The sequence below is a fragment of the Cloeon dipterum genome, chromosome 4 (assembly GCF_949628265.1).
Source record: "Cloeon dipterum chromosome 4, ieCloDipt1.1, whole genome shotgun sequence".
NCBI lineage: Eukaryota > Metazoa > Arthropoda > Insecta > Ephemeroptera > Baetidae > Cloeon > Cloeon dipterum.
The window spans coordinates 2164596-2191609 of NC_088789.1; the positions used below are offsets into that span (position 1 = coordinate 2164596).

General features: G+C 43.9%; 2 protein-coding genes across 22 annotated transcripts in view; both read left to right on the forward strand.

Annotated features, from left to right (window-relative positions):
- The window catches only part of LOC135943568 (zinc finger protein OZF-like), a 69152-nt gene that overhangs the window by 20122 nt on the left and 22016 nt on the right, over nucleotides 1-27014 (forward strand). The window contains exon 4 of one of the 21 annotated variants that reach the window (XM_065490165.1): nucleotides 24390-26781. The exons of 8 other annotated variants lie outside the window; for them this stretch is intronic. In XM_065490165.1, the coding sequence (XP_065346237.1) occupies nucleotides 24390-26472 (2083 nt within the window). In that variant the 3' untranslated portion in view covers nucleotides 26473-26781. Of the gene's footprint in view, nucleotides 1-32; nucleotides 1524-1634; nucleotides 3267-3707; nucleotides 4999-6540; nucleotides 7924-8380; nucleotides 9450-11503; nucleotides 13320-13813; nucleotides 14661-15462; nucleotides 16509-17023; nucleotides 17955-18342; nucleotides 19737-19947; nucleotides 21242-22086; nucleotides 23846-24389; nucleotides 26782-27014 lie in introns of those variants that run through there. 12 more of the 21 variants (XM_065490170.1, XM_065490168.1, XM_065490167.1 and 9 more) reach the window with 12 other exon arrangements.
- On the forward strand, nucleotides 9696-11497 carry LOC135942158 (zinc finger protein 62 homolog). Its single transcript, XM_065488140.1, has 3 exons — nucleotides 9696-9740; nucleotides 9961-10136; nucleotides 10580-11497. The coding sequence occupies exons 1-3, from the start codon at nucleotides 9696-9698 to the stop codon at nucleotides 11430-11432; spliced, it is 1074 nt and encodes a 357-aa protein (XP_065344212.1). The 3' UTR covers nucleotides 11433-11497.

Consider the following 27014-nt stretch of genomic DNA (forward strand, 5'->3'; position numbering starts at 1 on the left):
GCAAGATTTTTCTAAAAGTTGGCTTCTTGCAGGGAGGCCGCGTCCGCTTCTACAATATGCTCTCAAAAGCCCTGCACCTCCATTGATGAAAAGGCCCGACGCAAGACCAAAATGACCAAGAACCCGTGCGATATGTGCTCTAAAGTATTTAGTACGCCGGAAATCTTGAACAGTCACGTACTAAAGTGCCACTGCAGCACTGCCATGTACCAGTGTACCAAATGCAAGGACATAGTTAAAGCTGCAAACCTCCGCGACCACCGAGCGCAACATGGCATGGTCGAGCCTTTCAGCCTGCAAGAGATCAAGGACGGGACTGTCCGTTGCGAGATTTGCAACATGGAATTCGGTCACAATTTAATTCCACACATGTTGTCCACTCATGATTTCCAAATGTACGTCAAATGCATTTTTTGCGGCTCAATTTTTAAAGACAAAAAAGCTTTCTTGGTGCATGTGGCGTCTCACGCAAATTCAGACACGCTGGTATCCTCTGCTTCCATTGCCGCTTTGCAGAAACCGAAAGTGACCTCTAAAATACCCGTCAGAGAGACGCAGGCAACGCACTATTGCTACATTTGCAATGTAGGTTTCCCGAGTTCCAACATTTTGAGCTACCACACCGCAACTCGCCACAATATCATACAAACTCCTACTTTTTCGGTGGGCAAGCAGACCTCCGACAACAACGAAGCCCCTAACACCCACCAATCGAGCGTGCCCACTTCTGACAATAAGAGCCCCGTGGCGATGCACAAGTGCGACCGGTGTTGCCATTATTTTCGAAGTGCAGAAGCACTGGAGGAACACCAAACGAAAGGATCAAGTCGCTGTAAGCAGCATGCTTGCTGCATAGTGTGCAAAAAGCATTTTCCTCTCAAAGCGTCTTTGAAAAACCACCAAATCCATGCTCACAGCCCCAATTTCACACAAATTATTAACGCTGATTATTATGTGCGACCCGAGTTTATCAAGGTCGAATGCCAGGAAAGCTTCCCTGATGAATTAAATTGGGCTGATAGACCCTTTCAACAAATCATACCTGAAAATTTATCAGGTGAAAAACAATTTTCTTGCTCCCTATGCAGAAAGACTTTTAATTCTCAAAGAATGTTGAACTTGCACACACTCATGCACCAGAGCGTCGTGTTCAAAGCAGCGCAGAGCGCAGAAATAGAATAAGAAATGAGTTATTTTCGGACATATTCACGATTTGAATTAAGACATACATATTATATTGAATTTGTATCATTAGAGTTGTAACTTAATTTAACCACTTTGGTAGCAGCGATTGCCAGTAACTTCGGACAGATAGCTAAATATTAATTCTTGCTTTGATTGTTGAGCGATTTTTGCAACATTAAACTAGTGATTTTTATTGTGAGCAATTGAAGGCAATCGTCGCTTCCACAGCTTTAAGTAGAAGGACTTGTTAACCAATTGAGAGTATGTATTTTCTTACAAATCAATGTAGCTACGAAATAAACGACAATCACGTATGTACAAAATAATTGTGTCATTGACCAAATGCAATAAATTAAAAAATCAATCAACGAAAAATCCGCCCTCAATTTTAATGTTAAATTTTCAATTGGGTGCAGTAAACTGGTTTTCTGAAAATTGGCTTCTTTCAGGGGTGCTCTTAAAGAAAAGCAGCTCGTTTGCTACGTTAATCCAGAGGACTTGTTGATGAACCTACGCTCGGTGAAAGAGGAAGGAACTGACGGGCAGCTAACTTGCCATATTTGCCTGAAACAGCTCACAAGCAAAACCGCATTAAATCTTCACATGACGCTGGTGCATTCGTTCAGTGACAAAGTCAAATGCAAAAAGTGTGACGAGACTTTCTACTCAGATGAGAAACTGCTTCTTCACGAGCAAATCGCCCACGAAGGCTACATTTTCTATGAGTGCCTGACGTGCAGCAAAACTCTCATAAGCCATCAGTTGAGCAAACACTTGGCGGAACACGGACAACTGTGTGTTGCTGCTGTCAAATTCGATCCAGAGAAACCGTATGATCCTAATTTATGTTGCCAGGTGTGTCACTTAGAATTTGCAAGGCAAACCCATTTGAAGGAACACTTGCGAAGCGCTCATTCTCTAAAGACACTCAAAAACTGCCAATTCTGTCCAAAAGTATTCACTAGCTTAAGCGCGGCCGTAGATCACACCGTTATTCATCAAGCTGAAAAGCAAATTGATAAGGAGATCCAGAAAAATGCTGCTCTGAATCCACAAAATTCCAACCGAGATCCATTGTTGAACTGTTGCAAAATCTGCGATGAAACGTTTGCCAATCCCCATGATCTAAATCGTCACTCTCTCATTCAACACAAGGTTGCACTAATGCCGTCTTGCGCATACTGCAAGAAATCGTATGACTCTGAGCAAGCGCTCATGATCCACGAAGTTCGTTTACACCAACGACGTAGTTTAAAGCAGTACCATTGCGAGTATTGTGGCGTGATCTTATTTAATAAAGCTTTATTGAAAAATCACCAAATCCTTCAATGTAAGGCGGCTTGTATCAACCCGCCGAATCTGAATTGCATTGTGTGCAACAAACGCTTCCTCGACCGCTTCAGTTTACTAGAGCACCAAAGAGAAACCCACTGCGTCAACTTCAAAACTGTTGTCGGCTTTGAAACTTGCCAAATTTGTCGCGCCAAAGTTTGGGGTGCCCGGCGGGGAATGAAAAAGCACCTTGATAAGTACCACAACATTGTTTGTAATGAGTGCTGCAAGACTTTTGCGACGGTTAAGTCATTACAACTTCACATGAAAACACACAACCAAACATTTTGTCGTATTTTGCAAAAGGCACGCACGCCAGTGGACGACGAGCCTCCAGAACAGCCAAACGTGGCTGCAACCAGCTTGAGGGGAGTGTCGCAGGGAAAGAAAACGGAAACGCCTACCTCTCGCTCTTTTGCTTGCACTCTTTGCAAAAAGACATTTGATTCTGAGCGATTTCTTACTCTTCACTCTCTCATGCACCAAAGCGTTGTGTTCGACAAGGTGAACAAAAAAGCAAAATAGCCAATTGAGTAAATGACATGACTGAACCATTGTTTCAAAGAAGCTCACTATCAGCAAAATGTTTATAATTAATTTGGTTTGCTTAAATAAAATCGTCAAAAATAATTTAGGGTTACTAAGCATGTTGAATTTATTTTCTTCTTGTTTGTAATTCGCTTTATTGCAAATATTTTTGTGAAAATGCTGAGTTGAGAAACATGAAATAAAAATTATAATGCCACTGACTCAAGTAGATTTTGTTCATAAACCAGATCACAAATTTTTCCTCTCAAAAGGGAAGTTATACTATAAGGAATACTTATTCCCCTGACAGTGCACGTTTAAAACATTGAATTATAAAATATACAGACAAGTTTATCTATTAAACAGAATAAACTGCAAGAAATCGTGTGCCATTATAAAATCTCAAATGGAAACAAAATAATAAATCTGCACTCAGGATCGTGATCCAACCGTGTCACGAAACAAGAATCATGAAATGCATGGAGTGTCGATTTCTTCTACCTAAAGAAAAATCAGCGAGCAAGGGACAAAGTATATTTTTTCTTGTGATATATATATAGCGTTGTGTGGTTGATATTTGCAATGGAAATGAAAAGTTGCATTTTTGCTCGCCGAGATGAACAAAATAATTCTGCTTCTGAAGTCGCACCCCTACTTTGCAGGGCGTTCCGAGACGGCCGGCGAATCCGCTGTGAATTCTGCGCCAAAACCTATAACAGTTTCGGCACCCTGGCTCGGCACGTGCGACTGAAGCACGAGAAGAGCTCTGCCTTGGAGCACGAATGCAGCATCTGCCAGGCGAGATTCGCGGCCAAAATCATTTTAGACTACCACGTGCGGGAGCAGCACAAAAAAGAATTCGTGTGCGATATGTGCGGCAAGAAGGTGTTCAACCGCGCGCGCTTCATGACGCACATTCTCAACGTGCACAAGATCGAGTGGCGGGTGCCGTGCAGTTTCTGCTTCAAGCGCTTCAGCTCGCGCAAGCTGATGAAGAAGCACGTGGAGGCGGACCACGGCGGCAAGCCCGAGCACGTGTGCAAGTTCTGCAAAAAGGTGTTCAAGAGCAGGACGGCGCGCGAGAACTGCGAGCGCAAGCACGAGGACGTGCGCCCGTTCACGTGCGAGTTTTGCGGCAAGTCGTTCTGCTCCAAGTACGACCTGACCTCGCACAGGACCAGGGTGCACATCAAAACGGAGAAAATATTCATCTGCCACATTTGCGGCAAGGGCTACTCGCGCAGGCAGCCGCTGCTCGGCCACGTGCTGCGGCACGACTCGTCCGAGAAGAAGTGGCGCTGCGACTTTTGCGGCCACCTCACGTTTACCAAGGTGGAGATCAGGCTGCACATCGAGACGACCCACCTGAAGAACAAGGAGTTTTTGTGCACGCAGTGCGGCAAACGCTTCGGCACGAAGGCCTACCTGAAAAGTCACATTTACGAGATGCACAGCGAGGTAAAGCCGACTAAGACGTGCAACCTGTGCAACAAGACTCTAACCCTGAGAAGTTACCGGGACCACATGAAGGCCCACACAACCGTCTACGATTGCGAAATCTGCGGCAAACCGTTCGGCCGCAAGGCGCACTTGTTGCGACACAGAAAGAACTTGCACGGGTTGCTAGAGCACGCGTGCGAGTTTTGTAACTTGACTTTCTCTAAAAAGATCGATTTAAATATTCACAAGCTGCATTTGCACAAAATCGGCGCTGATTATTAATAGTATTCGACTTCAATTCTTGTCTTGTGATACAGTTATAATCAGAGAATCTATGATTATGTAATTATCAGATGTTAAAATGACAAATTAATGATTGTGATACTATTTTATGGTGTACAAAATTCAATGCATTTCACCGAAAGGCAATTTATATTTACCGTCGTTCCTAGCAGGCGTCTCAGTGTGGAAAATTTGTTTATTTGTTAGTAATTCAAAGTTTGAAAAAATGGTCTCCATAAATCCAGGAAAATATATATTTTTATGCAAAATGTACTGTCCTAATAATTTTTATTTGTGTTTAGTCTTTTTTTTAAATTTGGAAGTTTTAAATTCTTCTTAATAACTGTTTTGATGCTGGAAAAATTCGTGGACTGTCAAAGAGATGAAAGAGACTTACGTGGGCTGGATTTTTTGTCATTTTAGCATCATCTCATCATTCTGGCATTTCTAACAAGATAAATTAGAGCGTATGTATGTAAATCATTAATTTAGACCACAGCGATAGATTTATAACTAATGAATAAAATAGGCGTACGAAACTCAACATGGGCATTTTCACCTTACATCCTTAGAATCTCCACAAGTATCTGAATTAATTATTAATCTCTCATTATAATTTGACACAGAAAAACAAAGTGGTAATATGAGCTATATATCGTGCAAGGAAAGAAATTATATTTTAGCTGTTGTTATAGCCAATCCATACATCTATCTGTAGCCTGTGCGCATGCTTCCAAACTAAGAAGTCAGATTAAAATAAATAATTGGGCTTATGGCAAAGGAAAATTTTCAAAGATGCCTAATTTCAGGGCAGCACCTGCAGACGAGCGCGTTGCCTGCGATTACTGCCCAAAAAGCTTCTGCAGCTTGTCCACGTTGCGGCACCACCTGAAACAGTTCCACAGAAACGCTGTGGCGAACAAACTCACTTGCGGCCAATGCAATAAAGCATTCGCGGCGAAAGCCTTGCTAGACGATCACATTCGGAAGCACTCCGATTTGCGCTCTTTCGTCTGCGAGGTCTGCGGCAAGAGCTTCTTCACATTTTACGACCTGAAAAAGCACCGGGTCCGTGTGCACGTAAACACGGAAAAAATTCACACGTGCCACATATGCGGGCTGGGTTTCTCGATGAAGGCCACGCTGGACAACCACGTGCAGAGGCACGACCAGACGGAGCGCAGGTTTTACTGTGACCTGTGCGGCTACGGCGCGTACAAGAAAACCGACCTGGCGATGCACCTCGCGTCCACGCACCTCAAATCGAAACAGCACTCGTGTCCACACTGTGACAAGCGCTTCGGCTGGAAGTCGACCCTGCAAAAGCACATAAAAAATCTGCACAAAGAGGCGCAGCAGAGCAAGCAGTGTCCGCTGTGCAGCAAAGTGCTCAAGCACTGGTGTTTCGCCGAGCACCTCCAGTCGCACACGCAAAATTTCGAGTGTGATATTTGCAAGGCTAATTTTGGCCGCAAATTGCTGCTTCGGCGGCACAAGTTGAAAGCGCACAACGTTTTGATGCACGAGTGCGAGTTTTGTGAAAGACGGTTCGCTCGGAGAACGGAATTAAATGTACACCGCTACAGTGACCATAAGCTAGAGGTCTCGAATAAATGATTTAATGGACAATTTACACATATTTACATACATCAATTAAATATCAAATCCGAATAAGACTGAATGAAAATGTATTCGATTATTTTTTACAAAAACCGATTTCAATGAATCACCTGGTTGTATATTTAACAAAGGGCTACATGATTTCACTTTCAGGTGGTCTGTTGTTGCTGATCGTCGCGTCTACCACTGCCAATTCTGCCAACGGGAGTATAAGTCCCATGAGAGCAGATGTACGCACCAGAATTATTGTGAGCAAAACCCGAACCATGCTCCTCTGAAGCAAAAAACACAGGCCACTAAAAAGGTTGTCGGCAACGCCGCTGGTTGCAGCAATAATTGCAAATCCCGAGAAAAAGACTGCGAGCAAAATCCAAACCGTGCTCAGCTGTCAAACTCGGAAACACAAAGCGAGCAAAATAATTGCGATCTCCGTCAGCTAGAATCAAATCAAAAAACACCTCTCACGGAAATGCCAATTATTAAAGCGAAACCAAAAACGCAGATCCAGCCCAAAGTGAACGGCAAGTACGCGTGCCAGTTCTGCCCGCGGCAGTACCTATCCCGCACCAGCAGATGGGCGCACCAGAGATCCTGCTCGCTAAACCCAAACTTGGACGCGGCCACTCTCCCAAAGCCGAAGAAGCAGAAGGAAAGCAAGGTCGGCGGCTATATCTGTCAATTCTGCGAGCGCGAGTACAAGTCGCGGGTGAGCAGGTGGTGCCACCAGCGCAGGTGCCCGCTCAACCCGAATCCGGCGCCCCCGCAGCCGAAGAAACAGCCAAAACCAAAGGTCAGCGTCACGTGCGACCTGTGCGGCAAAACGCTGTGCAAGGCGTCATTGCAAGAGCATCTCAAGATCATGCACGACATCGGCACCCGGACGAGCGTGTGCCACATCTGCGGCAAAAGTTTCTCGTACAACTCGGCCCTGCTGGTGCACCTGAGCCGGCACGACGTCGACAGTCGCAAGTGGCAGTGTGACATTTGCGGTCTGACCGCCGTCGTCAAGTCGGAACTGGAGAGGCACATCCTGGTGTCGCACCTCAAGAAAAAACAATTTGTGTGCGCGCAGTGCGGAAAGCGGTTCGGCTATTTGTCCAGCCTGAAGAAGCACTCGTCGGCCATGCACAGCGCCGTGAAGCCGACCAAGAAGTGCGACGTGTGCGGCAAGGAGGTGCTGCCCTGGCGGATGGGCGAGCACATGCAGCTGCACGGGCAGACCAAGCTGCACACGTGCAGGGTGTGCGGCCTCTCATACAAGCGGATAGGCCCGCTGGTCCAGCACCTAGATAACGCTCACGGCCAATACATTAATGCGTGCGAGCTGTGCGACATGAGTTTCAGCAAAAGGGGCGATTTAAGAGAGCACAAGTTCAACGAACATAACATAGGAAAATGAAAAGACTTCATCAACGATCGAATCCTTTTTTCTGTAATTTGAAATTCATTTATCACTGCCATCAGCATTTATAGTTGTAATGAGATGTTTGAAACAAACTTCGCCAAATACTAATAAAAACAAACATGACCACTGAATTTTTCTCTATTCATTATTTTTTTCAAATATATTCCAGTTAAGAATTTAGGGTTGAACTGTGCAGATCACACAATTCCGTAGCTACTTAACGAAAAATTAACATTAAAATCAAAGATCCCCGGAGCGCATAATCCACACCGCAACATTAACTTTGGTCCATGAAAGAGGCTTTTAAATTTTTAAAAAATCCGAATTGTCAGATTTTAATTGAGTATGAGTACCGCTCTAAAAAAGATAACGAGAGGAAAATGAGAAAAGTTAAAAAATGAAATTCCCCTGAACCCTGGGATTGCTACTCAATGAACAAATAAATTATTAAAATCAGCAGTATAAAATCCGCCTTCTAAAATGAACAGTACAGTTTTACGTAAACCACTTTTAGTATTAAAAATTAAATCCCCTCTGATGCCATTATTTAGTTTCGGGAGGCTGACGCACACGAATTTTTTATTTCAGGCTGAGGGACCCGCTCAAACTGTACCAATGTATATTTTGCCAGCAAATGTTTGCGACCGCTGAATCTCTTCCGATCCACATCGAGATGCAGCATCCGAAAAATATGCAGTGCGAGTTGTGTGCTATGAGATTCCGTTCAAGTGCCACCTTGGACCTGCATATGGTTCTAACACACTCAAGTGAGCCAGCCACGACTCCGAGACCGAAAACAGCGTGCCTACCGAGTGGCTCTGGTGGCAGCAATACACCAAGTCAGAAGGCTCAAAAGCCAATTACAACTTTGGCCAAAACTAAAGATTGTGGTAGCGAGAAAAGCGGAGTCGTCGTGAAGCATGGAACCGTCACTATGAATCAAAGTGGGATGGGCAAGAATGTTGTGATTAGCTTAAACAATAGTGCTGAGAAAGATGCGAAAATTGTAAACAGTAGTGCTAAGGAAGGTGAAAATACTATACGATTTTCTGTAAACAGGGAGAAAGATAAAGTTATTACAATTCGGTTGAACAATAGCGTGGAAAACAGCAGTGCCAGCTTGAGAAGCGAGGACAAAACTGTAAAAATCTGCTTGAAAAATAAAGTTGATGATTGTCCTATCGAGGAATACGATTATACAACAGATAGTGAAACTGATGAAACGAGTAGTGGAACGGACGAAATAAGCAGTGAAACTGAGGAAAAAAGTAGCGAAACTGAGGAAAAAAGTAGTAGTGAAACTGATGAGTCGGAGTGTCACGCAGAAGATGATGCTGCACCACGTGAACAAAATGACGGGGACGATTCATGTAGCGAGAGTAGCGAAGAAAGTGAGGAAAATGAGCCCATTGAAGGGCAAAAGGAAAACGAAAGCAAAAATGAGTTTAAATGTCAATATTGCTACAAAGTGATGCATAGCAAAGCTTCTCTTGGTCGCCATGAACGCCTGCACAATGTAGAAAAACGTTTGATTGAGTGCCAATTGTGCGGGCAACCTTTTTTGTCTAAAAAGAGTCTTGCCAATCACCAGGTTTTCATGCATGCCTCAAAATCGGTGATGCCAAAGCCAGGTCCTAAATGAAACTAGTGATTACAATTACTCGGCACAGTGTAAAATCTAACTGTAAAATAATCGTTATCACATCACAATATGTTCAATATCGAATGTGTCAACACAAAAATTAATTCTGAAAATTATAAGTTCAACAAATAAATATCACTTTGTAAATTAAAATAAAAGTGTTTTCAACATTGAAACCACGGAAACTGTTTATTCTAGATCAATGTTGATATAAACTTCTAAAAACGTTAAGTTGTAGAAACACCCACAGTCGCCAAAAATATGAATTGTTTCAGGCCAACTTCAAAGCGTAGATTTAAATACTTAGTAATTCGTGATAAATTTCCATATCTTTGATGGGGAAATGTTATTCTTTCAGAGGGGAAGTGCCAGCAGCTTCCATAAAGCAGGCTCACCAAAAAACTATCTGTTGGGAAACTTTTCGCTCTAAACTTGGTCTCACCGCTCATTTCAATGAAACAAAAGATGAACCAACAGCTAAAAGGTTAGGGGTCACGACAAACTGTTATAAATTGCTGAAATTTAGATTCATTCTTCCAGAGATCAAGTGAACGACCAAGTAAAGCAGGCTCACGAAAACAACACGACTAAATGCCATTTCTGTGGCGAAAATTTTCGCTCTAAACGGAGTGTCACCTCGCATATCATCCAAACTCACACGAAAGCGGTGAATGGATATAAAGCTCAACCTACAGTTGCAAGGTCAGGGTCTGAAATACCTGTAGTCGAATGCTAAAAACAGGGTTGCAAAAAATGCAGTGGTAAAAAAAACGGGTTTCTTTTCAATTTTTACCAGTTTCTTACAGGCAATGTTTTCACCTTATTTTTAAATAATTGTCTAACTCTTAGCTTATAACCTCGACTTGCAAAAATTGTCAGAATCTTTTTTGGAGAAATTGTGGCAGAAAATTGCAATTTAATAGAAAAAAATCTGCACAGAAGAGGAAATTTTGCCCACTCCCACCGAAAATTTTAGATTTTCTCGGGATGAAAATGAAATAAATTCATTTCTTGCAATCCCTGCGCAAGAAATTTGTAAAAATTGAGTTATAGAAAAAAACAGTTAGTAAGCAAATGCAACCCTGGCTAAAAATCAGATTTGAACGTTTTAAATTGGGCAGTATTAGCAATTGTCATTCTTTCAGGGCTCGACCTGATCCAGACGCGAAGCAACTAAAACCGTACCGCGCAATCCCAGCGTCTTGCGAGATTTGCAAGCAAGTCTTCCCCTCGAAAACAGGCATGCGGAAGCACATGTCGGAAAAACACAATTTGCGCGCCGAGATCTGCAAGTGCCGGCTGTGCGACAAAAGCTACATCGGCCGTTGTGGACTGAACCACCACATGAGGACAAAACACTCGAACGAAAAGCCCTACATGTGCTCCTTCTGCGGAAAGTCGTTTCAAACTGGCAACCAATTATCGCTTCACGAGGCGAACCACGCCGAGAAAACAATCGAGTGCGACGTGTGCGACAAAAAGTTTCCCAGCAAAATGGCTCTGCGGTCTCACAAACAAAGTGTGCACGGCCCGTTTAAATACATCCAGTGCGAAATTTGCGGCAAGACTTACAAAACGATCGACATCGCGTCGCACAAAAGAGCCGTGCACATAGACGATTCGAAAAAATACGTGCACGAGTGCGTGATTTGCGGCAAAAAATATGCGGGGGTCGGCGGTCTGAAATTCCACTTGCTCAGACACGAAAACGCGCTGAGATTCGAGTGCGATATATGCAGCAAACGCTACAATACTAAAAACTCGATCCAGTCGCACATTTTGATCCACCTGGACGACCGCAAACACAAGTGCAATCTGTGCGACAAGGCATTCGTAATGAATCACATGTTGAAATCACACATGCTCACTCACACCCAAGAAAAAAGATTTGCTTGCGAAGTCTGCGGCCAAAGGTTCAGGTGGAAGCACGACCGAGACAAGCACCAGAACCGGAAACATTCCATTCCAATCCCTAAGTCAAATAGGCAGCTAAATTAAAACTAAGTTTAAATACAGAACTAAAAAAAACTCCCTCGTTAAGCTTTTACTTAGTGATATTTTTATTTCAGGCTGGAACCCCCATGTAAATTGCTGCTATACCAGTGCGTGTTTTGCAATACGCTGCTCGCATCCAGCGAGCTGGTGCGGACCCACATTGAGAAGCTGCACCCTAAAACCATCAAGTGCAGTTTCTGCGATGCCAAGTTCCGCTCCGAATCTTTTCTGGCCGAGCACTTGCACGTTTGCGAAAAGAACAGGTCTGAACAGCCGCGGCCAGGCGTGCCTCTGCTCTTGATCGTCGAGCCACCCCGCGAGGAACCGCCGCCAGCCACGAAGCCAGTTATCAAATGTTCTATTGATGGGGAGGAAATCAGCCAGTGCGAGATCTGCAATAAAGCTTTCGCTGGAAAGGACCGAATTAACAACCTCAAGGATCACATGATCAATGTACACGAATTCGATAGGCCTTTCAAGTGCTCCATTTGCGGCAAGAGCTACAGGAGCAAATACGCTCTCAAACTTCACATCGAGCTGCACCAGGAGAAGACCATTCCTTGCGACATATGTGGCAAGAAATACGTCAATGATTTGACTCTCAGGGCTCACGTCAGGCTTGTACACGGCCCCCAGAAATACGTCAACTGTAACCTTTGCGGCGAAACATTCGCCTGCAAAAATATTGCCAAACACAAAATGAAAGTTCACAAAGACCCGAAATGTATGGATTACGAATGTCCCCATTGCGCCAAGAAATACAATTGCTTTACGCAGTATAAAAACCATTTGCTTCTGCATGTGAACTTGATAACCTTTTTGTGCAACTTTTGCGGAAAGGGATTCAATTCCAAAGAATCGCTCGAGGTCCACATGATTCCACACCTGGGGGAACAAAAATTGAAATGCAAAGTTTGCCATAAACGTTTCACTGTGAGCAGCATCTTGAAAAAACATATGCGCAATCATATTGGTTGCAATGTTTGCGACCAAAGATTCAGAAGCGATTTTGATCTTGAAGAGCACATGAAAAAGGGACACGAGCCCAAAAAACATCCTTTAGAAATTTTTGTGACCACAGAGAAACCTGCGTGGTTCAATTACCAATGTAAAATCTTGACGTAGCATGTTGCTCTACTGGAGGAGGAACATAAGATGATGTAATTGATTGACAATTAATTAGAATTTAAATTTAGTTCGTCGACACAACCAAGATGTGCGTATTTCAGTAATAAAGAAACATCAGTATTTTTATTTATTAATATAATATATAGTATATGTGTGTGTTCAGGAGACTTTTAAGGGTAATTGTCAATTTTACCGACTTTATTTCTCCATCCTGAATTTTACATATGTGGTTAGGGGTGTTTCATAGTGTGTAACCTGAAATTTTGAGCAAAAAATTCGGGGGCTTTTTTGGGAAATCACGATTCTCGAAAACGGAAAATTTCAGATAGTAAATCCGAAATATCAAGGTATCTTCGGTTCAGATTGGAATTTCGATGTGGTTTTTTCACCTCCACACGTAACTTTTTCAGTAGAACAAATTTTCCAATGGTCAAAAATTTGTAGGTCAAAGGTCAAGGTCACAAATTCGCGTGCAAAATGTTCAGTTAAAAATATCGCAAAATACGCCCCCTCGGATTTTTTTCATGAAAACGTAAAAAATCTAGCCCTGAATTTGTAGAATCGAATGGTGAAGAGAAATCGATGGAGACTCTGATAGATCGCGAGATATTTTGAATTTAAGGATTCGTGTCGCGCGTCCGGCACGACGACAATATCATCCGGCGATTTTACTTTCGCAATTTACGTCGGAATTTGATATGTAACCCACATGTTATGCATATGATTACCTAGAAAAATAAACGAGCTTTCCAGTGGTGTGCTTACATTTTGTTTTGGTTTCAAACTTCTCAAGAAATAGCGGCGCGCGAAAAGAAAATATAAATTTTTCAAATATTGACATTTTTACAAATCTCAAATCTCGGGTTCTAACCATCAGAATTGCAAAAACTACCCACCGTTGGACTCGTCTCGACCTTCCCTGACCAGCTGAAAGGTTTAGGGGTGTTTACCCTCCACCCCTAAGTTGCTGAACTTCAACCCCCAAGAAAAAAAACAAAAATGTAGCATCTTACGGTTAGGGGTGGAGGTTAAACACCCCTAAAGAAATAAAGTCGGTAAAATTGACAATTACCCTTAAAAGTCTCCTGAACACACACATATTTGGTTTAATTAATGATCATACCAATACCAGCGGAAAAATTCAAAGCATGATAATATGTTGATTTTTTAGACTTACCAAATTAAAAAGTAGAGTGTGCAAATTCGTATTTTAGTCAGTCACACAGTCCGGCAATCAGCCAATTTAATTCTTTCAGAATAGCCGAAGCACCATCTAACTTAGACGGGAGACAATTGAAGCCATGCCAGCCGGTTCCATCCTCTTGCGGCATTTGCAAGCAGATATTCGCCTCGAAAACTCTCATGCGGCAGCACATGAAGTCAAAGCACAATCTGAGAGCTGAAATCTGCACTTGCCAAATCTGCGGCAAGGCGTTCATCGGCCGCAACGGGCTCACCGCGCACACGAGGGCGAAACACAGCGACGATAAACCCTTCATGTGCTCGTTCTGCGGCAAGTCTTTCCTAACCGAACTCCAACTATCGCAGCACGAGGCCAACCACGGCGAGAAAAAGTTTAATTGCGTGTCGTGCGAACGGAGTTATGCGAGTACTCTGGCGCTTAAAAATCATACACTGAAAATTCACGGACCTTTTAAGTACGTGAAGTGCGAGATCTGCGGCAAAACGTTCAAATCGACTGAAATCGCGACGCATAAAAAGAGGGTGCACATAGACGACGCCTTAAAATACGTTCACGAGTGTCTCATTTGCTTTAAAAAATACTCGTCGGCAGGCGTGCTGCGGAATCACATGCTCAGCCACGAAAACGCCCAGAGATTTGAATGCGACTTTTGTTCCAAGAGATTTAACACAAAAAACACTTTAAAATTCCACATGATCATTCACTTAGACGATCGCAAGTTCAAGTGCGAGCTCTGCGATAAGAGCTTTGTATTTCGCTCATCTTTGGCCCAGCACATGCTCACTCACACCAAGGAAAAGCGGTTTGCGTGCGAGGTGTGCGGTCAGAGATACAGACAAAAGTTTGATAGGAACGAACATCAAAGAAGAAAGCATAGATTATGATTTATAGAGTTGACATTCTCTTAAAACATTAAATTTAAATAACTTTCTCCACAATTTATATAATTTGAACTTGTATTTTTTATGATCAAATAAACAGGGTTGCAAAATGCCGCATTTAAAAAAAGTGCAGTGGTAAAAACATTTTTTTTAAATTTTTACCAGTTTCTTGCAGGCAATGTTTGCACCTCAGATTTCAATAATTTTCTAGCTAATATTTGCTCATGACCTCTGACTTGAAAAGAGTTGTCAGAAACAATTTTTTTTAAATTGAGGCAGATAATGCCAATGAAAAAGAAATTATGCATTGTATAGGAAATATTCGCCACTCAAGCCGCAAGTTTAAGATTATCCCAGGGGGAAAATTTTGAAAAATGCATTTCTTGCATTTCTTGCGCAAGAAATTGGTAAAAATTGAGTGGTGAAATAAACCGGGTGGTAATAAAATGCAACCCTGCAAATGAATGCCAACAAAATCTTTTATTTATCATAATCAATAATTTAAAATCATCAAAAAGATGGAAAAAAATTAAGAAAGCCGCAAGGGAGAGTAAATTGTTTCTATAGACGGAGGTGTTAAATTGATTGGTTATTAAAAAATGCACAATGAAATTATGGATGCGCACAGATAAATGGGCAAAAACATTATAATGGCTCAAGCTGCGTTCGTTGAAAAACAAAAAGGAATTTTGTTCCATATGTTCGAGTGTTTCAAGCTCATAATGGAATGGAGCCGAAATAAGTGGAAAAGCCGCTGAAAAACTTGCCAAACATAAACAAAAACACACATACAATCTGAGGAATGCCTGCCTTATTTCAGGAGGAAACGGGGCCGGCCGCGCGGAGCTCGGAGCGCTCTGCGCGAGCGCTGCGACATCTGCGGCACGCGGTGCGCGTGCCAGGCGCGGCACGTGCGTTCGGCCCACCCTGACGCGCGGTACTTGGAGTGCGAGGCGTGCGGCGAGCGGCGCTGGTCGAGGACCGGCATGCGGCGCCACTGGCTGTCGCAGCACGGCGGCCGCGACGTCGACGGCGCCGGCGGCCACGAGTGCAGCGTGTGCGGCCAGCAGTTCGCCACCTACAGCAGCCGGCGCTGGCACCAGATCGTGGCGCACGAGCCGGAACGCTTCCGCTGCAACTTCTGCTCGCAGACGTTCAAGCGCGCCGAGACGCTGCGCGTGCACGAGCGGCGCCACACGGGCGAGCGGCCGTTCGTGTGCGCCCAGTGCGGCGGCCAGTTCATCTCGAGCGCCACGCTGCGCTACCACCTCAAGACGCACGAGCCGCAGGCCGAGAGCTTCACGTGCGAGGTGTGCGGCAAGAGCTTCGCGTTCGGCCACTACCTGGCGCAGCACCGCAAGACGCACTTCGCCGAGGCGCGCAAGGTGCGCTGCGGCGTCTGCGGCTGGGTCACCTACAGCCGCTCGCACCTCAAGAACCACATGGTGACGCACACGGGCGAGCGGCCGCTCACGTGCGAGCTGTGCGGCAAGACGTTCGCGCACGGCTCCGGCCTGCGCAGCCACCGCGTCAAGCACAGCGCCGACAAGCGGCCGCACAAGTGCAACTACTGCGGCAAGGCCTACACGTCCGGCTTCATCCTGCGCAGGCACATCAAGCTGCACCAGGGCCTGCGCCCCTTCGAGTGCCACGTGTGCAACGCGGCCTTCACGCAGCGCGAGTGCCTCCGCAAGCACCAGTGGGTCAAGCACAAACTGATGCCGTACAAGTGCGACGAGTGCGACGCTACTTTTATGCTTATGAACGAGCTCAAAAAGCACAGGGTCGAGGTGCACTTCCGTCTTTCCCAGGACGGGCTCTCTGACTGACCAAACGACTCAAATTCTTGTTCCTGTGTACGAAATTGGAAATCGTTGCTTGTAAGAAAACTAGTGTAAGACAAAAAACAAAGGGTACAAATAAAAAGCAAGCGTTGCTATTTGAAATATATGGTTCAATTAATTTATGTAAACCTTGCGCCGCTAGGAGCTAAACACGGAAAACACATCTGTGATAATTAGGAATACTAAAATATCGTTTACCTATTTTTTCTATTGCATCAAAATATGAAAACTGCGATTTTAATTTATTCCGCCAAATCAAATTTTGAAAGCATTAATTCACGAGAATTTAGGCACAATAAAATATTATCAATATTGTTGAAACGTCTCATGGACCTGTTTTTCCTTAAAAAAGCGCACGAAAGGGCACCGCCAAAATGCTTGAAATGCGAAACAAAATTAAAAAAAAAAACGTATAGTACCAGTCAATTTTAGGCCTTAATATTAATTTTTCTCTATAAATATCAAATTAACGGATAAAATATTTTTATTGAATTATTTTACTGTGGAACAAAGATCGTCACGCAAATATTTTTTCAGGCAAGGCCAGAAAGGCGACATTCAGGGGCCATGGCGGCAGGTGCTCCCAAGAAAACAACACCCACCTGCCAAATGCGGAATTTGTCAAACGACATTTGATGAGCTGAACGTCCTGTCTGCGCACGTCAAATTGCACGGGAGAAAGAAGGGAGAAATCTCGCTTGACTTTATTTGCGACATGGCCAAATGCACTGCCAGCTTTTACCACTATGGCGACCTGATGAAGCACATGCGAATGTACCACGACTTCAGCTTGGATGTCGATAAACTCAAGTGCGTGTTTTGCGAAAAGAAATACATGTCCAAAGATAATTTGCGCATGCACTTGGAGAAGCACCTGAAACGATTCGATTGTATAAGATGCGGAGTTACCTTGCACTCAGAGGACAAGCTGATCGCGCATCTCGCGAGCCACTACAACAAGTGCGACATATGCGATAAAGATTTCGACTCCAAAGCGGAGCTGCTGCAGCACGATGCGACCGAGCACGAACTGACTGAAGTCGTCACGAAAGAAAGTCGGGTTGACCCAAAGGATGCATGCAAAATTCACACATGTAGCAGGTGTGATGCGATTTTTGTGAACAAATTCTACTTGGACGAACACATCAAGTCGCAACACGCAATTTCACTCATTTTAACCAATCAATGCGATGTGTGCTCGAAACAAGTGCACGTGAGATTCATGTGGAGCCACCAAATGTCCCACACTAAGAAAGCAAGCGAGCACCAATGCTGCTGGTGCCCCTGTAAATACACAGACCTGGACGAGCTGAGCAAACACTTGTCTCAAATGCATAATGCCATTCCTTTCGCTTGTACAAAGTGCAGTGCGACTTTTTTGACAGCACTGAAATTGCGCCAGCATACTATCAAGGAGCACGGACAGCCTGCTCAATTTGTGCTGACAGAATAACTCGAAAACTGTAGAATTAACTCTTTGATTCACTCTTTATGTATGGGAATTATTTAATTGAACTTAAATATATTGGTATTGAATCGAATTAGAAAAATAAAACTCGCTTAAAATAAATTTAAATTTTTAATGAAACGAAACCCACTATTTAAGAAAAGACCCAACAGATGAGAAGCCTGCAGCGTTGACGAAAAGGAAGGACTGTTTTTGTGAGGAATAAAAATTAAAATATTCCTCATCCTCATCACAGTTAAAAATTAAAGATAGAAATAATAATGCGCTGCCCTTGCATATTAATGCATTTCATAGGTCCTAAAACTTATAATTTGAATGTAAATAATACACGCTTACACAAAAAAAGCATTCATTACAAGAGCACCAAAAGACTGATATTTTTTTGCAGGCGGCCGGCTAAAACACTGTCCTGGTGCCAGATGTGCAGCAAATTCATTTCGAGCTTGTCCGAGCACATGAAAACAGTCCACCCCAGCGTGGGAGTGAAATGCGGCGTGTGTAAGAAACTTTTCGCAAACCTGGAAACATTCCAGCTGCACATGCCCGAGCACGAGGCGGGTCCTTCCTCGGCCGACGCCGACGGTGCCTTCGTCCAGGAGGAGTACCCTTGCGACAGGTGGGTGTGTGACAAGATCTGCGCCACCGAGGCCGAACGCACCACCCACCTCGTGCGGCAGCACGTGTGCGACCTGCACAAGCCCGTGATGAAGTGCAACGCGTGCAGCGAGATTTTCCTGCTCAAGTACTCTCGCGAGCTGCACTTTCAGGAGTACCCTGACCACTTTATCGACGAGCAGGGCAACACGCTGCCGCGGCCGCAGTCGCTGCTGCAGTGCCAGCTGTGTCTGGAGAGCTACCGGCATGAGAGCTGCCTGCAGGAGCACCTCTCGTGGCACGCCGACGAACGCGGCCTGCTGTGCGAACTTTGCGGCTACGCGCTGGGCTCGCTCGAGCTGCTGCAGCAGCACCTGCAGTCGGCGCACAAGTTCAAGAAGGAGACGCAGAAGCCGACCTGCGAAGAGTGCAGTTCGGGCCAGTGCGTGCACACCGTCGCCACCGCCACCGGACTCGTGTGCGACTTCTGCGGCGAGGTCTTCTCCTCGAAGCAGTTCATGGATTTCCACATTCGCTGGCACTTCGGCCTGCCCAACGACTCGAGGCACTACGAGTGCGACATTTGCGACCAGGTGCTCGTCTCGGCCGCCAACCTGGCCAGCCACCGCGAGTTGCACTTCCGCGACAAGCGCATCTCGTGCAACGTGTGCGGCTACGTTACCAACAACGTCATCTACGCTAAAAAACACAAGGCGCTGCACAAGGGCGACAAGGACACGGTGCACTGGTGCAAGGCGTGCAACCGCAGTTACGGCAGCGAGACCAGTTTGAAAATGCACATCCGCACGGCGCACACACACCGGGGGCGGCGCGTGGCCAAGCAGTACGAGTGCTCGGTGTGCCAGCGCAAAATGCCGAGCCGCTCCGCGCTGAGAATCCACATGTGCTCGCACACGGGCAAGTACCCGCACCGCTGCAAGGTGTGCCGCGGCGGATTCGCCATCAAGGTGCAGCTGCGCAACCACCTGTGGAAGGAGCACCACATCGGCTCCTTCCAGTGCACCATGTGCAACGAGTCTTTTGGACACATAAAAACCAGGACGGAGCACTACAAAATAGCTCACCGCGGATTTAAGACCCCCGAGGAAGAGGCTGAACATTTGTTGAAACTAAGAGTGGGCCGCAAATATACCAAAGCTAAGAAGGAATGATAAATTTTTATCAATGTTTGATTTGGAAATTAATATTATAAGTACACCTGTTAATTGTGTTAAGTGTTTTTGACTTGTTTCTTGGAGGAATAAATGGTTTGTATTTAAATATCAATAAAAATAACAATAATTACAACCCATCCGTGAAATAGTTGAGTTTTCAATTACGAATGCAGAGAAAATTAGCAAAATCATTCCATCCAATCGAATTATTGCTGTTCTTTCAGATCGGTGGTTTGCCGCATTTGCTCCGAAAGAATGACTAACTTTCAAGCCCACATGATTGAGCGACACGCAGAGACAATGAAGTACAAGTGTGGCTTGTGCAACGACCTGTTTTTCGGCATGTCCTCCTTCCAAGCTCATATGCCGATACACGAAAATAGGGTGAAGCAGAGTGCCAAGTACCAATGCGACTTCAAAGAGGGCTGCATGCGATTCTTCGAAAGACGGCATTTGCTGATGCACTTGGCTAACGATCACTCGATCAAAAACAAAACTCAGTACAATCAGTGCACGCTGTGCGATCTAGTTTTTGCGTGGAAGCACAATTTAGAAAAGCACTTGGATAAAATTCACAATGTCGTCATATGGCATAAAAAACCAGCGAAATTGGAAATAACGTGCACCGTTGATGGCACCTTGAGGTGCAACTTTTGCCCTGAAAAATTCTCCAGCAAAGAAATTATCGAGAAGCACATTGAGGTGCATTTGCGAGCTCTCGAATGTTCCGGTGTGCCATTCGGTTGCAGCGCTTGCAACTTCTTCAGCAGAGCTTACGGTAGGCTCACTATCCACTATGCACAGGTCCACGACACTGCTTGGCCCAGGTTTCCTTACGAGTGCGATTTGTGCTCCAGAAAGTTCAACATCAGCACCTATTACAAATATCACATGCAACGTCACAGTGGTGTGTTTCAAAAGTGCAATATCTGCGGCAAACAATGTCCATCAACATTAGCACTTAAAAGACATCATGAGTTCTGTCATAGTCAGAAAAAACATGTCTGCGAGGTTTGCGGGGCCGCTTTCAGGCGTTCGATAGAATTTAAAATGCATAAACACTTTCACAATGAGCAACTTTTGAAGTGTCTGCTCTGCGACTACACCACATACAATCTGATTCATCTCAGGGGTCACATGGAAACTCATTTCAAACAGAAAAAGAAGTGCAACATCTGCACAAGGACCGTCTACAATATGAGGAGCCACATGAAATGGAAACACAGCAGCGAGAAGCGGGAACACCCGTGTAAAATTTGCGGCAAGAAATATTCCACTTCGACTTCGTACAAATATCACATGGAATCGGTACACCTTGATAGGAAGGCCTTTCAGTGTGATGTTTGCGCTGAATTCTTTCACAGCGTGGCCAAAATGAGAACCCACAGGCGGAAAGAGCATGGTATCATGCCGCATGAGTGCACCATTTGCCAAGAAGGCTTCATGACTCCGACGCAGCTGAAATCGCACAGAGCCAAAACACACCGCAACAAAAGCGATTAGATCGTATTCTATGTGAATTTTTGTCTTTAAATGTGTGCAGAAACTGTACTCACTCGTGACGGAAATAAAAAAAACTGCAGTATAATCCAGGAAATACGCGGCTTTTCTTGATTCGGTAAAAATAAATGTGAATAATTTCCACGGATTGTATAAGAGTCAGTTTTTTACATAGTAATTTTCAAAACTGAACTGTTAAATAGTTTTCAGGTGTCACATATTATATTAGCAAATATCAGAAGTGAATAAATTGAACACTAAATATCAATCAATATTTTTACTTACAGAGGAATCACATAATTAGAGTTAATAAAATTGGAAAAAGTTGCTTATTAGCTAGAAAATTATACTACATTTTTTTCTACCATTATTCAGCGCAGAAAGTAACAGATCTGTCACGAACGAAAAAATGATAGTATTATCCTAAAATTAAGTATATGTGTTTGTAACTCCCCAAGAATGACTATAAAATCTTTAAGATATATTTTCAAGTCAAAAAAGCAGCGAAAGTCCACGAGGCTCATATTGGCGGAGCTTTTACTATAAAATCACTGCTGCGCAGATAATATTGCAACAGGAGCCCAGCATAGAGTTGAAGGCGAAAATTCCAACATCCTTACTGCAATTTGAAACACTAATCAGCGATCATTTATGAGATATAAATACTTAAAGAGCTTAAATAATGTTATTGAAGTGAGCAAGGCTAGTGGAGATGAGATAATTAAAGAGGAGTCATTCAGCGGAAAAATTAATTTAAATTGTATTTTAATATAGCTATTTATTTTGTACTAAAAAAATCTGAAATATTCCGGTTTTATTTCCAAAGCATTGATTTCAATCAGTCCTATCACTTATTTTTTCAGATTGGTGGTTTGTCGCATCTGCCGCACCAAAACGCATAACTTGCAAGTTCACTTGATAAATGAGCACTCGGATAACGTGAAATTGAAGTGTAGCCTTTGCAACAACCTTTTCGCCAACATGGCCACCTTCCACGCCCATATGCCGCTGCACACAATCAAAGCAAAGGAAACTGCCAAGTTTCCGTGCCCTAGACGAGATTGCAAAAATCGATTCTTCAAGAGAGAGCACTTGATCCTGCACTTGTCCAACGACCACGCGATCACCAAAAAAAGTATGATCATTAAGTGTCCTCACTGCGACGATATCCACGTCTACCAAGAAAAATTCAGAAGTCACATGAAGAACTCGCACGGTGTGATTCTTCCCACTCAGAAGAAGCCAGATTTGGAAATTACGTGCAGCCTCAACGGACACTTGAAATGCAACTTTTGCCCCGATAAATTTACCAGCAAGGCGTTCCTCAAGAAACACATTCTGGTGCATTTGCTCGGACTCGAAAAATTCGCTTGTCCTTTTGCTTGCGCCGGTTGCGGCAAAAATTTGCATTCCTACCCCAAACTCACACTCCATTACAAGAACGCTCATCACACTGTGTGGCCAAAATTCCCCTTTGAGTGCGAACTTTGCCCTAAGAGCTTCGCAAATATGAATCTCTTCAGGTGTCATTTTAAAGTTCACAACAAAAAATCTTGCATTTGCGACGCTTGCGGCATGAAATTTACAGATAGGAAGCGCGTAGAAACTCACATTAGAAACAAACATTTCCCGAAGATCTTTATTTGCGAGGTTTGCGGCGTTGGACACTCCACGAAAGAGTCATTCCGGTCGCATATTACGATCCACAATACCGACACATTGATGAAATGCTTGCTGTGCGATTATACCACTCACAATAAGCGAAATCTGCGTGTCCATATGAAGAAACACTTCAGGAGGAGGATCAGGTGCAAGATCTGCCACAAAGCTGTGTTTGACTTGAAAGCACACATGAACTTCATGCATAATGGCAAAAGGCCCGAATATTCTTGCCACCTGTGCAGCAAGAAATTCAATGTGAGAAAAACGTACGAGTACCACATGGGAACTCACTTTGGAACAAATTACCACCAGTGCGAAGTTTGCGGAAAGGAGTACAATGTGCAAGAAAATTTGAGAATTCACAGAAAGAACAAGCATGGCATCTGGCCTTACGAGTGCACGACTTGCAAGAAAGGCTTTGCAGATAGCCTGAAGCTAAAAAGGCACAGGGCTAGGGCACACCGCAACACTGATTAGCCTGATGAGCAAAACTCACTTACTGAACCCTTTAATTTAATTAACGGCATTGATAAAACTGGCCGTGCTTGAATACATGTATTAAATTAGTAGATTTTGCTTCCAAAATCCATGAGATAAATGATGCTGAGCGATTTTTTAATTTGTATCAGGATAGAGAATTTAATCCTACTTTTGGTTTGACTCGAATCGAATATCAGTGTAGATAAAATAGTCAAATTTCATCAAAGCTCTCAGCGGTTTCTTGACATTATTCCTCAGTTGAGTGTAAAATTATTATGATAATTTTAATTTGACATGTAGATGAGGAGAATAACATTTTCGTGCAAATTCACCTTACAATGGGTAACATCCTTTAGTTTGTAACTTTACTATTGTAATTCTCTGCTTGCGTAGAAAACTGCCTGTATGATTGATTTCCTTTTAAATGTAAACTCCATAGTTAAAGAATAAAGCTGAATTAAAAATTAGGTTATGGAGAAATTACGTTTTTTTATTTTATTTGTGACTTAATGCAATTCGATAAATTAGGTATACTATCCGATGCAAGATTTGCTAAGCGTCATATATTGATCGATAGGGCTAAGGAGAGGGAACTTGAAACTACTGAAAAGGGTAAAAAATGTCTTGAATCGCAGATTTTTGCGGGAAAGAAAGGGTTTGTCAGATGTGCAACGCGAAAGTGGTCAACAAGCAACACCACGTGCTAAACAAACATGCAAATAATTCCTGCATGATAGCACTCTGGCAGCCTACAAAATTGAATTATATAAAATTTACTTTTTCATTAATTTTGAAAAAAATACAACTGAATTTAAACTCTTAAAATCAATATTTATAACAACCACTGTTTTTTTAAAATATGCAATTTCTTTAAAAAAAACTGAACCGTGGGTAAATTAAATTTAAACTTGAAATCGTAAATAAACGAGGCTACTACAAATATTAAAATAAATTTCGCACTAGATTAAAAAAAAATTAATTTGAATTCGTAATCACCAACCCTATCACTGCTGTTTTCTTTCAGAACGGGACTGGTTATGCACCTCCGCCCTGTCAAAACACCAGACTTGCGAGACCACATTATTAAAAAGCACGGCGATAGATTAGTTATCAGGTGCCGCAAATGCACCGAACTGTTCGCAAGCTTTGCCGCTTTCAGTGCCCACATGCCAATGCACGAGGGAAATCCTGGGGTTAGCGGCAAGTACCCGTGCGACTTCGAATCTTGCACCAGACGCTTCTTCGAGAAGGACCATCTGATCGAACACATGAAACACGATCACGAATTCCTAAACAAACGTGAGATCTGGGAATGCGCCGACTGCGACCATGTCTTCAGTCAGCGGAGGAATTTCAAACAGCACGTGAAAGATGAGCACAACGCAAATCCACCATCAACACAGAACGACGCCCAGTTCAAAACAGCAGAGAATAAGCAAGTGAAAGGCGGCAATCTCCGCGTCAAATCACCGTACAAGTGCGGCCTCTGCCTTCAAACTTTCCTCGGCTTGAATGCCATCAAGGCTCACTTTCCGGTGCACACAGGAGAGTCGGTGCAAACTGGGAAATACGCTTGCGACTTTGAGGCTTGCACCAAGCGCTTCCTTATGAGAGACCATCTGATTTGTCATTTTGAGAAAGACCACCAAATCCATAACAGAACTCTGCTTTTGGAATGCTCCTTCTGCGACCAGGTTTTCATTCATTTGGCAAGTCTCAAAGCTCACCTGAAAGAAAAACACTGCGATGATCCACCTGCTCCCCCGCCGACAGAGTCGGAGACTCCACCACTCAGCCTCAACACGCTAACTATCACGCCAGAAATGCAAAAGCAAGGCCACTCAGTTTTAAAACTCGGCGATAAATCTATTCTCAGGTGCGGCTTCTGCCTTAACTTTTTCGCCAGCACCGACGACCTCTTGGACCACGTGCAGACGTTGCACGTAGAAAAGTACTTGTGCGATTTTGAGGCTTGCACTGAACGCTTTTTGAGGAGAAGGCTATTGATTCAGCACATTTACCAAGATCACCAAACCGAAAACCGTACTCTGATTTTGGAGTGCACCTTCTGCGATCTGGTTTTCACTCAGAAGGCAAATTTCCAAAGCCACCTGAAAGAAAAACACAGCGGTGATCCACCTGCTCCCCCGCCGACAGAGCCAGAGACTCCACCACCCAGCTTCAACACGCTAACTATTACGCCAGAAATGCAAAAGCAAGGCCACTCTGTCGTAAAACTGGACGATAAATCAATTCTCAGGTGCGGCTTCTGCCTCAACTTTTTCGCCAGCACCGACGACCTCCAGGACCATGTACAGACGACGCACGTAGAAAAGTACCTGTGCGACTTTGAGGCTTGCACCGAGCACTTTTTAAGCAGAGGGCTATTGATTCGGCACATTCAGAAAGATCACAAAATCGTAAACCGAACTCTGATTTTGGAATGCTCCTTCTGCGACCAGGTTTTCATTCATTTGGCAAGTCTCAAAACTCACCTGAAAGAAAAACACTGCGATGAGCCACCTGCTCCCCCGCCGACAGAGTCGGAGACTCCACCACTCAGCCTCAACACGCTGACTATTACGCCAGAAATGCAAAAGCAAGGCCACTCTGTCGTAAAACTGGACGATAAATCAATTCTCAGGTGCGGCTTCTGCCTCAAATTTTTCGCCAGCACCGGCGACCTCCTGGACCACGTACAGACGACGCACGTAGAAAAGTACCTGTGCGACTTTGAGGCTTGTACCGAACACTTTTTAAGGAGAGGGCTATTGATTCAGCACATTCAGAAAGATCACAAAATCGTAAACCGAACTCTGATTTTGGAATGCTCCTTCTGCGACCAGGTTTTCATTCATTTGGCAAGTCTCAAAGCTCACCTAAAAGAGAAACACTGCGGTGATCCACCTGCTCCCCCGCCGACAGAGTCGGAGACTCCACCACTCAGCCTCAACACGCTAACTATTACGCCAGAAATGCAAAAGCAAGGCCACTCTGTTTTAAAATTCGGCGATAAATCAATTCTCAGGTGCGGCTTCTGCCTCAACTTTTTCGCCAGCGTCGACGACCTCCTGGACCACGTGCAGACGTTGCATGTGGAAAAGTAACTGTGCGATTTTGAGTCTTGCACCAAGCGCTTTTTAAGGATAGGGCTATTGATTCAGCACATTCAGAACGATCACAAAATCAAACCGATGTACGAATGCTCTTTCTGTGACTTTGTCTTCACTCAGAAGGCGAATTTTCAAAGACACCTGAAGGATGCACACAACGCTGACCCACATGCTACGAATAAACTGGAGGTTATGTGCAGCCTCGACGGACACTTGAGGTGCTCACGGTGGTAAAAGACGCGAGTACACATACTGCACATCAAGACATAGTAACTGAACCAAACCCAGCTGTATCTCATGTTTGACCAAATCTGTACTGCAAAAACTATCAATTGGAAATATGATCTAAAAATGATATGCTTTGATTTTTCTGAAAAATAAATACTCTCACTGCAGCGTAATTCTATTTCTCGTTATTTACCAAAATCCGGTGACATGAATTGTTGAACCTTAATAATTACAAAATTGCTTATATGCCTGTAGAGTGGCCGAGATTAATTTTTAATTCCTGAATGTTTTGTCATTACTATTCAACT